The 13,894-nt window shown below is 43.8% G+C and overlaps 1 protein-coding gene across 5 annotated transcripts in view; it reads left to right on the plus strand.

Moving 5' to 3' along the window:
* The window catches only part of GRIA3 (glutamate ionotropic receptor AMPA type subunit 3), a 1,128,422-nt gene that overhangs the window by 506,686 nt on the left and 607,842 nt on the right, over positions 1-13,894 (plus strand). For all 5 annotated transcript variants that reach the window (XR_014962259.1, XR_014962260.1, XM_085608118.1 and 2 more), the window contains exon 4: positions 900-1,087. Coding sequence is in view for 3 of the 5 variants with exons in the window: in XM_085608118.1 (XP_085464244.1) it covers positions 900-1,087 (188 nt within the window). In the remaining 2 variants the exon portion in view is untranslated. The remainder of the gene's footprint in view (positions 1-899; positions 1,088-13,894) is intronic.

Below are 13,894 nucleotides of genomic sequence, written 5' to 3' on the forward strand. Positions count from 1 at the left end.
GGAGGTGATGAACAGTTGTTGGTAGTGTTCTATCACCTCCGTAACAATGATCCTGTTTTCCTGCAGACTGAACCGCATCTTCCTCTTCCTCTTCTCCTTGGCCTACCCCGACCCCGAGGTTCCTTACAGGTTGTCTGTGGGGCTTGTGGGGTTTGCGTTGTCCTCTGCACTATTCCGGGTGCATCCATGGTGCTACGCAGTTTATTTTTTTTGTCTTTTTCTTTCTGCTTTTATAGTGCATTTTCCCACATGACGCGTGGGAATTGCAGCCCTGTCGCTGGTTATCGCTGATTTTTGTATAGCGATTTGGGGCATCGCAACTTTGTTTGTGTTTCGCATTTTTTCAGCGTTGCGTTAATTTTAACACAGTCATTTGGCGTGCTATCGTGAGGCTATCGCATGGTGCAGCTGGGTTGAGAATACAACGTTAACACTGTGTTTTTTTCCCACGATAGACTGCGATGTGCAAAGTTGCGCTAAGCTAATTCTGCGATAATTATCACACGTTCTTGAGAATATCCCCCCCCAAGTGTTGTAGTTTTGTTTTGCTTCCATTCAACTTATTTGCTAACGCACCTATTGTCAAAGATTTTTAGGTGAAATATTCAGGGCTCCATATTACGGAAAGAAAGAAAAAAACATGAATGTGAATTATTATTTATACTGTATTTTAATTATTTAATGTTATCAATATATCAAAAAATTATATGCATATACTTTTCTGTGTTACTAAGCACACTGTTTAACATTGTTTTTCCTTGGTAAAAGCTAACACATGGTTGGTATGACTGAGACCCCAAAGCTGCATGCACGCGCCTACTGCAGATGGCAAATGACATTGTATTTTTATTTTTGCCCAAACAATGCGGTGCCTGATTGCCCATTCTTTGCTTTCTCAGGATTTTCGATTCTTCAAGCAATTATGGAAGCAGCGGTACAAAACAACTGGCAAGTCACAGCCAGATCAGTGGGGAACATAAAGGATGTTCAAGAATTCAGACGCATCATAGAGGAAATGGACCGGCGTCAAGAGAAGAGATACGTCATCGATTGCGAAGTGGAGCGGATAAACACCATCTTGGAGCAGGTACAAAGAGACATACTGTGCAGTATTTGTGTTCAGAAAAGAACTGCTTCCATTTACTTGCACATGATTGCAGAATCCTGTGTCTAAATATAAATATATTGGTCAAGAGTTTGTGAGTAGGGGCATGAAAGCGCGCAAGCATGGACTCAACAATTGCAAACTATATATATAAATATCTAAGAGTGGGTGTCCCAGTATTGGAGCTGAATTTTAATCACTTTCAGTCTGTTACCAAGATGGTGGGAGGAAGGAGTCTTTACGCTTTCATTTTTATTGTGATAAAATGTGCCAGTTTTGGATGGCCATCACCCTTGAGTGCAGCAAAGCATGGTCACCCTTGTCTCAAAGGCTTGTAACTAAGGGCCAGATGTACGACCGTTATTTGCGGTTGCAGAGGGGTTCCAGACCCCTTTGCGACCGCAAAAAACGAGTTGGCCATGTCTTATTCCCATTGTGCGAGTCGCAAATTATTTGCGACTTGCAAAATAAGAATAGCGAGTCGCTGTTAGGAAGGGGCGTTCCGAGGGCGTCCCTTACTAATAGCAAGTCCTCCAGGTATGTATGACTTTTTTGCAACTGCGATTGCGGCCACAAAATGGTCGCAGTTTACCACCCTTCTAAGAAGGGTGGTAAAGCACTCGCAAATGGGAAGAGGTTCCCAGGGGACCGCTCCCCTCCTTTGAGAATGCAGGGGAAAATATTTTTTAAAGGCAGGCAGTGGACCCAGTGACCACTACCTGCCCTTAAAAAGGAAACGAAAACGTTTCATTTTCTTCTTTTTTAAATGCATCCACTTTTCCTTTAAGGGATGCATTTAAAAAAAATGCTTTATTGAAAAGCAGTCACAGACATGGTTGTCTGCTGATCCCAGCAGGCCACCATCCCTGTGACGCTGGCCATTCCCAATTGGGTTGCAAATTGCGAGTGACTTATGTATATTGATGAGCCTCGCATTTTACAACCCCATTGGGAATCGCTAACAGTTGGATTCAGTGCTTCGCAATTTTGCGACTCGCAATTTGTCGCAAATTGCGAGGTGCTAAATCCAATGGTCGTACATCTGGGCCTAAGAAACTATTTGCTCTCTGGTACTCAATGAATCAACCTTCAAATGGGGAGAGACTGGGATGACTCAATGGATTCTAAGCACTACCTAGTCCATTCAGCATGCACATTATCCATCTCATCTCTCTTGGTAGCTTTTCTAGGATGAGGGGTAAGGCAAGTTTGGAAGCACATGCTGTGCTACCGGTAAGTCACTCAGGGTGTGGGTTACTGTGTTGTATGAATTCTACTATAAACCTATTCAAGCTTATCATAGACCCAATGCCTTTAATAGTACTAGAGGACTGATGTCAACTCTCAGCTTTTCCACTTGCCCTCTAGAACCATCAGATCCACATTCAAGCTTAGCTCCAAACCAGGTCTCATGGAGAACGTGTGCAGTGAATGCTTTAAACCCTTGCCTCTAGCCTCCACTCGATTAACAACTCACAGCCACACATTTGCCAAACTCTGGTAACATTCTGCTCACTAAGCGCATATTATTATTGTTTGTCGTCTAACACTGACATATTTAGTTCAAATCTTCAGTACCTACCTCGGAGGACGGCACGTAAAAGAAATAGTTTGACACTTTTCTAAACTGCGCTCTGACACTGACAGCTGTCATTCTCTCTCTGTTTCTCTTTCTCAGTATTGTCTCTCTGCCCTCTACCCTCTCTCTTTCCTCCTTTCCTTCTTTTTCTCTCTACCTTTCTATCTATTCCTCTCGCTTATTCAGCTCTCTCCATTCTTCTCTCTCTCATCTCTTTATATCTTAGGGGCATATTATCAAGCCAGGCGATAAAATTATGGCCGCTTTAGCGGCAGAAAACTGCCGCTAAAACGGCGATAATGGGCTTGATAATATGCTCTATGGAATTCCAATTGAAGCCCATGTTAGATGTCCTTCACATCTAACATGGGCTTCATTTGGAATTCCATAGAGCATATTATCAAGCCCAATATCGCCGTTTTAGTGGCAGTTTTCTGCCGCTAAAGCGGCCATAATTTTATCGCCTGACTTGATAATATGCCCCTTACATCTTTTCTTAGCCCTCTCTTTGTGTATGCATCCCATCAACTTCCTTTCTCCAGCTTCATCTCTTTAACTCTTACTCTCTATATCTCCCACACCTCGCTATTGCTACATTCTCTCTGCCTCAAGCTTTCTAACTGTTCTTTTCTGTCTCTCCCTCATTGTTTACTTTATCACTGTCTTTTCAGCTCTCTTCTCACTTTCTTCCCTGGCTCTGTCTCTCTACCTCTTACTTCCTCTCTTTTCCTCTCTTTGTTCTCCTTCTCCCACTCTCTCCTTCTCTTCTCACTCTGCCTCAATTTCTATCTCTCAAGATCTTTTCTTGACACTCTCTCACTATATTCTCACCTTACTCACACAGTAATAAAAAAATCACTCCCAAAGTAAATTCAATTAGACAGGATACTTTACCTGGAATCAAATCCTGATTTTGAAGAATACTGCTAAAACCTCATTGAACTTTTCTCAGTTCAAGAGTCAACACCTTTTTTAACTGTGACCTAGAAACTGCCTATTTTAGATGCAAATATGTCACCATGCCTGACATTTACACAACTGAAACGGCTGCTCTCTTGAAATGTTTCTAGCAAGAAGCTTTTTTCACAGCAAATGATATGTCTGGATCTTAGAAATAAGGAAACCTTTACAAAACATGCACATAACAATGGAGAAGCTGTCTGTCTAGCCATAACGTATAATAAGCAAATGACCTTTGATACACTTAGCATTTTTATCACACTGACTGCAGCAGAAGGTGTGTTAGCAGTGAATTCCCGGAGAGAGGTATTGAATAGTTTCCTGAGCGAGCAGAGGTCATCTGGGTTTAAGGTTGTAGAATGCATAGATAACAATCGATTTCAATAGTTAGAGCTGCCTAAACTCAAAGGCCCTCATTTCACGTTGCACTGTATTTTGGTGCAGTAACGCTACTCACAGAACTATTGATACCAAAACCAGCAGGTCAGTCTGAAATTTGCACACATCTTGTAAAGCTGTTGTGGGTACACAAGTCAACATTACAGTGCTGTAGCAAACGGATGCCGCTCATTTATTTTTTGGTTGTGACTACCCATTTTTCAGACTTTTACTGTAGGTGTTCCTCATTACTTGAGTCTCACTCATGGTAAACTCGTGGTAAATGGACTGAGGTTGTTAACTGCCAGTGTCCACCTTTTAAGATGAAGCCTCCCTTAAGATGAGGCTGCTGCTGACCAACTAGGGTAAAAGGCTCCCGGCTGGTTAAATGTGAACACATGAGCACATGTGGGTTGCATGTGTGAGACTGCTATATCCTCAAGAGCTGGTACTGACCAGAGTTAGGCCTTACAATGTGAGTGGGCATTCATACTGAAGGCGTGTGGTGCCTAACTAAATTACTCATTATAGGCAACATCTGCACCATTGTACATTTTGCGCTACTTAGTTCTACAGGGTCCAGTGAGGTATCAATTTTAGGCTAAACATGCATCTTGAGTTTCAATCCACAGTCCCTTTTGTCATATCTACACTCCTTATGGCACTTTCATATTTCCCTTGCTCAGCTCATAATAGGGTTCCATGTCTTTCTCCCCCTACTGGGCCAAGTTAATTTATCTGCTGGCCAGTAGGGGGATCAAAGACCTCTCCACACAATAAGGCAAATAACAGCTCCTGGTAAAGGTATGGGTGTGGGGGAAATATGCATTTGCTAATTAATTACTCACATTGCACTTGGGCTGGGAAACCCCAAGCCCATGGAAGCAAAGGTGAAAGACCAGACCTCTGGAGCCAAACACAGGAGGAGCTCGCCTTTGTAGTTTTAGTGGCAAAGAATCAGACAGCTGTGCAAGGTGAGGCAGAGCAGAGACTCCCAGGGAAGGCATTTCCATACACTACTTGAAGCCGCTTTATGGAGATTTCTGAGAATGTTGTGCAGGAAGTTTGGGACAGGGATGGGGGGATGATGTGGCACCCTAGGATTGGCCAGGAGTGGCTGGCTTCTAGAACCATGCACCCCCACTTAAAACCCAACAAAAGAGAGACTTATGAGAAGACACTAGAAGCAATGACAGCAAAAGAATACCCAGCTAGAAAGTGAAGCCACATAATGCCTCCGTAAGGATAGACTGAAGGATTTTAACTCTAGCTGACCATGAGGACTAGGATAGCTCTCATCAGGGCCTGAGGCATGGGCCCTTTTATACCCTTGCAGAAAACTTGGGAGAATCGGCCTGCTTAGAGACCCTGTATAGTTACTCTGGTACTTCTGTTGACTGGTCTTTGACTCTTGCCGATACACAAGTGCCTTGCACAATGGCCAATTTCATGCGAGCTGGGGAGTGTAGCAGGTGGGTGTTCTGCTTGCTGGTTGTGGAGGGTCTATGGAAAGCAGTGGAAGATGGCCCCAAAGCAGGAGAGAATCTCAGGAGTACAAGCAGATGACAAGTCTGACTCAGAGAGCAAACATGAATCACTTTTCCCACAAAAGTGCCCATTAAAAGTATAGGAGGCCTGAAGAAAATGTTACTTGAGGCTAGGACTTAAGTAACCATTTCATGGGGCCCCATCCCCCAAAACATCTTTGGACCCAGGGACCCCATACCTCGGGTCTTGGTGCAAGAAAGAACTGTCCCACTGAACCCCATCTCCCGTTGGCCAGGCGGCGCTTAAGTGGGCTCTTCGTGCTGCCCATGCCCCCATATAAAAATGGCATGGGAACCTGGTGAGTGGACGCAGAGGAAAAAAGGGTGCAAAGTCACGTGGAAATATAAAAAAATTAAAAAGCAGTTTGGAATGCTGCACAAGGCTGTTATTAAAATATTAAAACCTGGAGTGAAATGGAGCACTCCATAAAGCCTTGCAAGGGCTTCATATCTGCACATTTGCCTCATGGTGCCCCAAAAGTAGGCATGGGAACTACCAACTTTGTTTTAGTGTGGTGGGGGTGCAGAAACCTCCCAGAAAATGTTTCCTCAAAAATCACTCTAAATCTCCCAGGGGATTGAATGCCTGACCCCAGTAAAGTCTCTGGATTGCTTTGAGTGACCCCAAAGCAGAAGCTTTTTGGTTATAAATTCTCGAGTTTGGGGATAACTCTTGGTTGGCCCCTAAAGCCCCAGTAACTGCATGATACAGTACACATGTTATTAAATGTAATGTTTTTCTGCCAGTGATAATGGTTGACAATATAAGCTTTTACAGTAAAATGAATGTTATTGGATGTTGGCACTACCCCTATGTTATCTTGAATGGTGTGTTATAACATGTATTGCATAGTGGTACTGTCCCCATTGTTTTCAATGTATTGTACTGGTGAAATATACCAAGTTGCTGCTTTTACTGATGGGGTGACACCTTCACAGAGCCAGTAATTCTGGTTTATTGATAATGACATCCTCTCATATTGTGATATTGCATCTAGTATAGATAAGGACAGTGTGATTATATGGTTCAGTACCCATTAGAGGTGTATCGTGATAGGCCAGTGTCAAAGGTATTTCTATCTACCTGACTGTGCATATTTGCAGTTTAATGCATAGTATTTTGTAGTGTGATTGTAAAAAAAACCCGTTTATTGGAAAATCATTTATTGAGTGTTTTTGTTGTGTGCTGGGGTTATTAGCCCACACCACCTCCCCTGAGTGGGATTTAGAGTGCTCTGCTACAATGGGATACCTGATTCCCAGTTAAAGTGTTTGTCAGTAAATTTTTAGGGAGATAATACTGAAAGTCGAACAAAGCATTTTTTGTATTAGCATATCTTGGTCAACTTTCAAGTCTTCTCCAGAGTACATTTAATCTTCTAAAATGAGCAACGGTGCTTCTAAACCTGCAGAAACTCCCCACAAACTCATTCAGGCAGTTCGTAATGCAGGAATAATACAGTCCCTAATGCAAGTAATAAGACAGTTTGTAATGCAGGAACAATACCAGGCCAATCAACATGATTAGTGCGGGCACCACTAGGACCCAACCACAGACAACAGTCCTGAACTTCCGAGGGCGGCCCCGCTATTACCGGGCAGGTCCGGGCCGCTCGAGGACTCAGCGCGGCTATCGCGATGCAGCGAGAGAGAGATGGGAGCACTCCTTAACTCCCCCTGCACGCCTCCCCAGGCCACACACGCTTGCGGCTCCCGACCGGAGTCCAAGCCTTACCTGCGGGATGCGCAGCCCTGATCTCTCTCCCTCTCCGCTCATCAGACGTCCTGCTGGGCGCTCCGGATGACGACGCAGCTCCGATGCAAGGCGACGCTGTAGCCAGACAGGTTACGGCGCTGCTTCTCCATTGCTGATGATCTTGGGCAGATTCCTCTTGCGAACAACGATCACGATTACCTCACGACTTCCTTAGGTTTACGAAATCCTTTAGCACGTTGCGGTTCGGGCCGGCGGCGGCGATCTTGATCCGCAGCCTCAGTTACAATGACGTCTCAGGCCACAAACAGCTACACAGCTGTGTGGACGATGATTCACGCTGCAGGGGCACTGCTTTCCAACCAGCATCACGGACCCCATGGCAGTCTCAGGCTGCACACGCACACACACAAAGCGTCGCTGAGACTCGGTTGGGCTTCAGGCCACACAGTCCTGGGGCAATGCTTACGAAGGTCTCAGGCTGCAGAAAGCACACGCACACAGCATCGCTGAGACACACCTGGAAACTGTGACGTTCCTGAGTTTCCACAACAGGAAGCCAGCTCTCCTCGGGCCCTTGGAGACAAGTTACTTCAGGACACAGCACACAGCAAAGTCTTTTCAAGCAGGGGGACACAGCACACAGCAAAGTCCCTGAGCCTCTCCTTAGTTAAATCAGAAAACTACAGGCCAGCCCCAGAACACACAGCAAGTGTCAGTCCTTCTGTTCAGTCTCTTCAGCTGTTCTTCCTTGGCAGAGGTTCCTCTTGATCACAAAGTAGTTTCAATCCTTTTCAGTCTTGATCAGTCGAAAGTTCAGGGGTTTCAGCTCTCATAGTTATACCCTTAAATGTCTTTGAAGTCTTTGTGTTCAAGGGGCACTGACCCCTTTCCAAACCAGTTCTGGGTGTCTTCCTGCCATTGGCACCTTCTTCCTTTGATAGCGGGGGTCTGGTTGTTCAGACACTCAGCAGGAGGTGGAGCCATTCTTTTATGGCAGCAGCCCAGGCCTCTTCACATCCGGGGGGCTACTCCTCCCCCCTACACTCCAGATGCAGGTCAGCCTGTTGCTGTCTCATCTACTCCTCCCCTGGATCAAGACACTTCCCAGAGCCTATCACATTCAAATCCAGACAGTCAATTCACAACCAGGCCGAAACACACAGAATTGTTAGAACAAAAAACCAGCCACTTCTAAAAGCATGGTTTCTAAACACACAATTCAAAAACCACCTTCACAAAAAGATGTGTTATTAAATTGTGAGTTCAGGCACACTAAACTTCACCTCTCCATCTTAAGCCTATGGGAAGATTGGCTGGAAACATATCACATAGCCTTCCCCATTCTGTCCTCTGGGCAAGATGGGCTTGCAACAGTGAAAAACGAAATGGAGAGTATTTCACTGTCAGGACATGGTACACACCTCAGTACATGTCCTACCTTTCACAGACACTACACCCTGCCCAGGGGTGTGCCTTGGGCCTACTATAGGGGTGTCTGATGTGCATGGAGAAGGGTAAGGCCTGGCAAGTGGGTGCACTTGTCAGGACAACATGGCAGTAAGCAAAGTGCGCGCAGGCACTGCAGTTGCAGGTCTGAGTTCTCTTTTGAGGGCTACTTATGTGGGTGGCACAATTATTGCTGCAGGCCCACGAGTAGCATTTGTATTCCTAGCCCTGGCACACACAGTGCACTTTACTAGGGACTTTACTAGTAAAACAAATATACCAATCATGGAATCACTAATCCATACTACTTTATACCAGGAGCACTTGCACTTTGACACTGATCAGCAGTGGCAAAGTGCCCAAAGCATCTAAGTTGGCAACACCATGCCAGAAAAAAGGTGTAGGGGGAAGGCAAAAATTTTAGGGAACTATAGCCAAAAAGGGCCACGTAGAACAGTTCCCTTGGCAGAAGAGAGCTCTTCTAGAACCGAATACCTACTCCTTCATTATCAAGTGGACCCCTTGGCTCATACAGGAACATTTCACACAATATTTGTTTTGGTTCTTCAGTGGTTCAAGCTAAATGGCTGTAGCTGACAAGGCCACCACCATCTAAGATAGTTATGTTCAGTAGTTCCACAATAGACTCACATTTTGTTTAAAAAAAATCCAAGTGGGATACACTTACATTCGTAGACCGCGAGGTCATGCTTTTTTTTTTCATGGAAATTTGCTGCCTTGTCCCAACCCTCCAAAGGACAAAAAAAATACTTTTGGATTTGCTGTAAAGGTCTCTCAGAGAGTTCCTGCTCTCCGCTCAGCCATGGCTCACACTGGATGAAGTGCAGGTGTGAGTGCAGTCCACTCCCAACTGAGCAGCCGCTTCTCCCACACAGGATGGAGCCCTTCGTAAGCCTTTTCTGTCCTTGAAGCAGTATAGAAGGCCAGCCAACTGGCCCATAAAAAGAGCTTCCAGTCCCACACTGAGAGCACAATGTGCCTCGTGGTTCTTCATTAACAGGTTCAGTCAGGATTCTTCTTCTACTGACTCTTTAGCAAATTCATATGTGTTCTGGTGAGTGTATGGTGTGGTGCCATTTTTATCGTGTGTGCTAACCAGTGATGTGTGATAATCCCTGCCTACGTTTCTGGATAATTCTTACCTTTGCAGTAGCTCATTTCCTCCTTGCCTGCAAATTATCACTTGTTCAGCAAGAGTCCACTGTTCAGAGCTCTCAATTTGCACACAGTCCTAAGAATGTTAGGAACCACCCTCTCTGACTGACCTAGGAACAAACTTTATGCATAGTGAGAGGAGAGATTAATGTTTATGAGGGCTCCATAATAAAAGAGCTCTTCTACACTTTCTTTAACCATGCTAGAAGCCAAGCATGAGTATTTGTGCTTGTTTGACTATCTGTTCATCTCCTCTCACAGATGTCACATTCCCAGAGAAATAATTGGTAGTTGTTACTCCTCAGAAGGAGTCCTATTGTTTCACTAGCAGGTCAGCTTTTCACACAAGATCAAGGCTTAATTATTGTCAGAAGGAATGTGCAGTAAAACAGAATTAATTAATGTTGCTTTCAGCAGTTCAAAATATAATTTTATAAAGTTACCTTTCCAGTATAGTTATCATGGATCTAAAGTTCGCAATTGAGCTAGATTTTTTGTAATCAAGGGTTTTTCATATTTCCTAATCGAAATTGTAAAAAATAAAATTGTAATTATGACTAGACCTTCCAAACAAAAATGCCACTTTGCCTACACAGTAAAAACATAATGTTATAGCCATTCACTTCTGGTTATTAATTTCTTTAATATTTAAAAAGTCCAACTTTTATATAGTAAGCACTGAGCCCTGTGGGCTAGAATCCACACTTAGGAGTGACTTATTTATTATATGAAAGTAGTTATTTCTTCTAGGGGTGTGTGAAATTTGCATAATTTACTTTTGCGTAATTATGCATAATGATGGGGAAAATTACGCAATATTCAAGTCTGTCATTTAGATGTATATTTTATAATGAAATGTGTCATTACATCAATTAGATGAAGTGAGGACACATTTTGTGGGAAAAATTAGAGGAAAAAGCCACTCTACGTTGAAAAACAGCTCCTCACTTTCAGCTTGTTTGGACACTCCTCATTATAATTTTGCCCCAAACAGCAGCGTAATTACACAATGTGCCGTAATGGTGTAATTGCATGAATTTTGCTGAGCAAGCATATGGCAAAATTACCGAAGTTATGTTAATTAAAATGGCTCAATTTAAATGTCTCTCAGATATAATTCTCACATGTCAGATCACCTTCATCTGCCATCTATTGTTGCAGAGTTTGAGCTGCAGCTAGCCAATGGTGAACCTGAAGACATGTTTCCCAGTTTAACAGGGAGTAGATTCCACCTTAAACTTGGATTACTAGTGCACCTCCAGCCCCATGAGTGCCCGACACAATACTTTGAGGTCTCTGCATTACTGGATTGTCAGCCTATGTAGAAATGTCTTTTCTGTGTTGAAAGGCTTGGTGAAACGTTTCACCCTAAAGTTGCTTCAAATGGCAAAATAATTTCTCTGTTAAGTGTTGTCGGCTTTTTGGAAGGAGAACCACATAAACGCTATTGCATTTGGTAATGCGGTGTAGTATGTGAGATAGTACCACTGAGTGCACCAACATAGTCCATTCCTTCTGCAAGAGAACAGGTAGAGTTCTGCATAAGACATTGGCTCCAGTATTAATAGACAGCAGTGGAGTCATGGACGTCAATTCACCAAAATACCAGAGGTAGCGGAAGTGACTTCATATGCCCCTTGACCTTCACTTTCACTCACACATACACATGCTTGCACATAAACATGCATTCACACATACACACATACACGCACACACTGCGTACACACACACAGATACACGCATACACACACACACACATACACACACACTGTCTACACACACACTCATTCACACACTCTCTTACATAAACATACTAAAAACTGCAAGCACGCATAGAATTTACTTATATTTAAAAACATTTTTTTACTTACCTCAGCTGACAGGGAAAGTCATATTTCAGCTATTTGTACTCCATTCTTTATTAAACAATAGCAAATAATGTAATATTATTCACTTTTAGTATAATAAAAAACTGACAGAAAGCAAGGAGAGTGAAGCCCCCACCGACGTCCACAAGGACGAGCTGCTTCTGTCGCTGATTCTGCCACTGCTGAGGTTAGGGGTCGCAAAGGGAGTGCCAGGAGTCCCAAGGGGCATGCCAGGGTTCGCAGCAGCGGACCCCTGGTGACCACTAAATGACATCCACGTGTGGAGTTGTAATTGGGGAAAACAGCCAGCTGAGCTTTAGCCTTGTGGGATCTTTGGAGCCTAAAAGGTGTATCTCCATTTTCAAGTGGTTGAGACCCACCCAGTTTCATGGCATACAGAGTGGATGTGTACTAGATGCACAGTTATGTGCAGGAGATCTCTGTCTCCCTCTTGTAGTTTGAAATAGATTTGTGTATGTTCCGTGTGCATCTAAAAAAGACAACTCAGAATCTGTTGAGTATGAGGGCAAGTGGAGCTGCATATGAATAGTGAAGTCTCTGCTTAGTTTGAGTCGACCACTGAAAATATATTTCTAACCTGGGCTTCATGGCTGTATGTTCATGGCTCTATGGGCCCCTATGGGCCATCATTCACAATGAAGAGCGCCAATGGCTAAAGTGGGCTGACATAGTGTCCCATGATATAGTCTGTGGTGGGTTGTAGCAAAATGTCATTGCACTTGAACAGACCAATCTATAAAGAAGGCCGATTTGTTTTTTGAAGAAAAACAGCTATCACCAGGACAGACTTAAAAAGGTCTTACTAATGATAGCGGCTAAATAACTATACAGACAAAAAAAACTAAAGACCTACAGATTTATACTTATCCAACATCAAACTCATTTTACAAGCAATCACTAAGATCTCTTCGCCCATCACTGTCATCTCATATCCAACACAAGACATGATTTACAACCAACACATCATAAATGATTAAAGCCAAACATTTGCAGAAATTGTGCAGAAATAAGGCTGTAAAGCTCATGTCCTCGTAAAGGAACCGGAAACAAGAGAATCTCTCCGTCACTTACAGGCCTGATGGCTTACTGGTTCATCAGCCTGTGTTTCACTTGTTCCATCTCATTAACTATACAGTGGCAGCTTTAGACTTTTCAAGCAAAATGTGCTAGCTGCCACACGTTTTCAGATTAGGTGCTAAACGAACAGACTAAGGCATATGTCCCGGCTCGTCGATATAAATAAGCCTGGATGCTCATTTTTCAAAACAGTGTTACTTCTGGTTTTCAGATTGGTATCTAAACGTGCGTATAAGTCATTTTATGTCAGGACATCAACATTAAATGGACACGCACTAACTAAACTGAGCGTGGCCAAGTCTAAAAGGCAGGATTTTCTGAGCATGCAATGCAGGAATTGCGCTAAGAACCATGAGCATCATATTTAGGGATGTGGTGTAACGGCCAGAGCTGATGACTTTGGAACTGGGTAATCAGGTTCATGTCTCAGCGCCGGGCTCAAGATCATGTGATTCGGGGTAGATCATGCGATCTCGCTTCCCTAAAACACACACACTCATTGCTGGACCTGGCCGTTTCTGCAGGGCATCTTCAAACATTTTGCCTTCCTCCTATTTTTGATGAGTTTGTTTTGTTGACTTAAGGACCCTGTGCACTTTACTACTGCTACCCAGTGCTTAAGTGTTTGCGCTCTCTCTCTTTAAAACATGTTAGAATGGCTTATACCCAATTGGTATATTTCATTTACTTTTAAGTCCCTGGTAAAGAGGCACTACATGTGCCCAGGACCTGTAAATTAAATGCTACTGTTTTTGCATTTGTCACCCCGAGTGGGACGGGTGTGCTCAAACGTGGGTCCCGTGCTCTCCATGCCACTGGAATCAAGTTATCCTGGCCCGAAACCGGTCCTAGGATGCTTGTTTCCAGTCCAGGGAGGACCTGGCTTGGCAGTTCGGGCTGGACTGTTCCCATGGGGCACAGGGTCAAGACTGATTTGCATATGGCTGGGTTCAAACTGGAATGGCATGGTGAGCGAAAAAACGATGGATTTAGGCCCAGATCTCTGTACTGGGGTGAATG

The sequence above is a fragment of the Triturus cristatus genome, chromosome 5_2 (genome assembly GCF_964204655.1).
Source record: "Triturus cristatus chromosome 5_2, aTriCri1.1, whole genome shotgun sequence".
Lineage (NCBI taxonomy): Eukaryota > Metazoa > Chordata > Amphibia > Caudata > Salamandridae > Triturus > Triturus cristatus.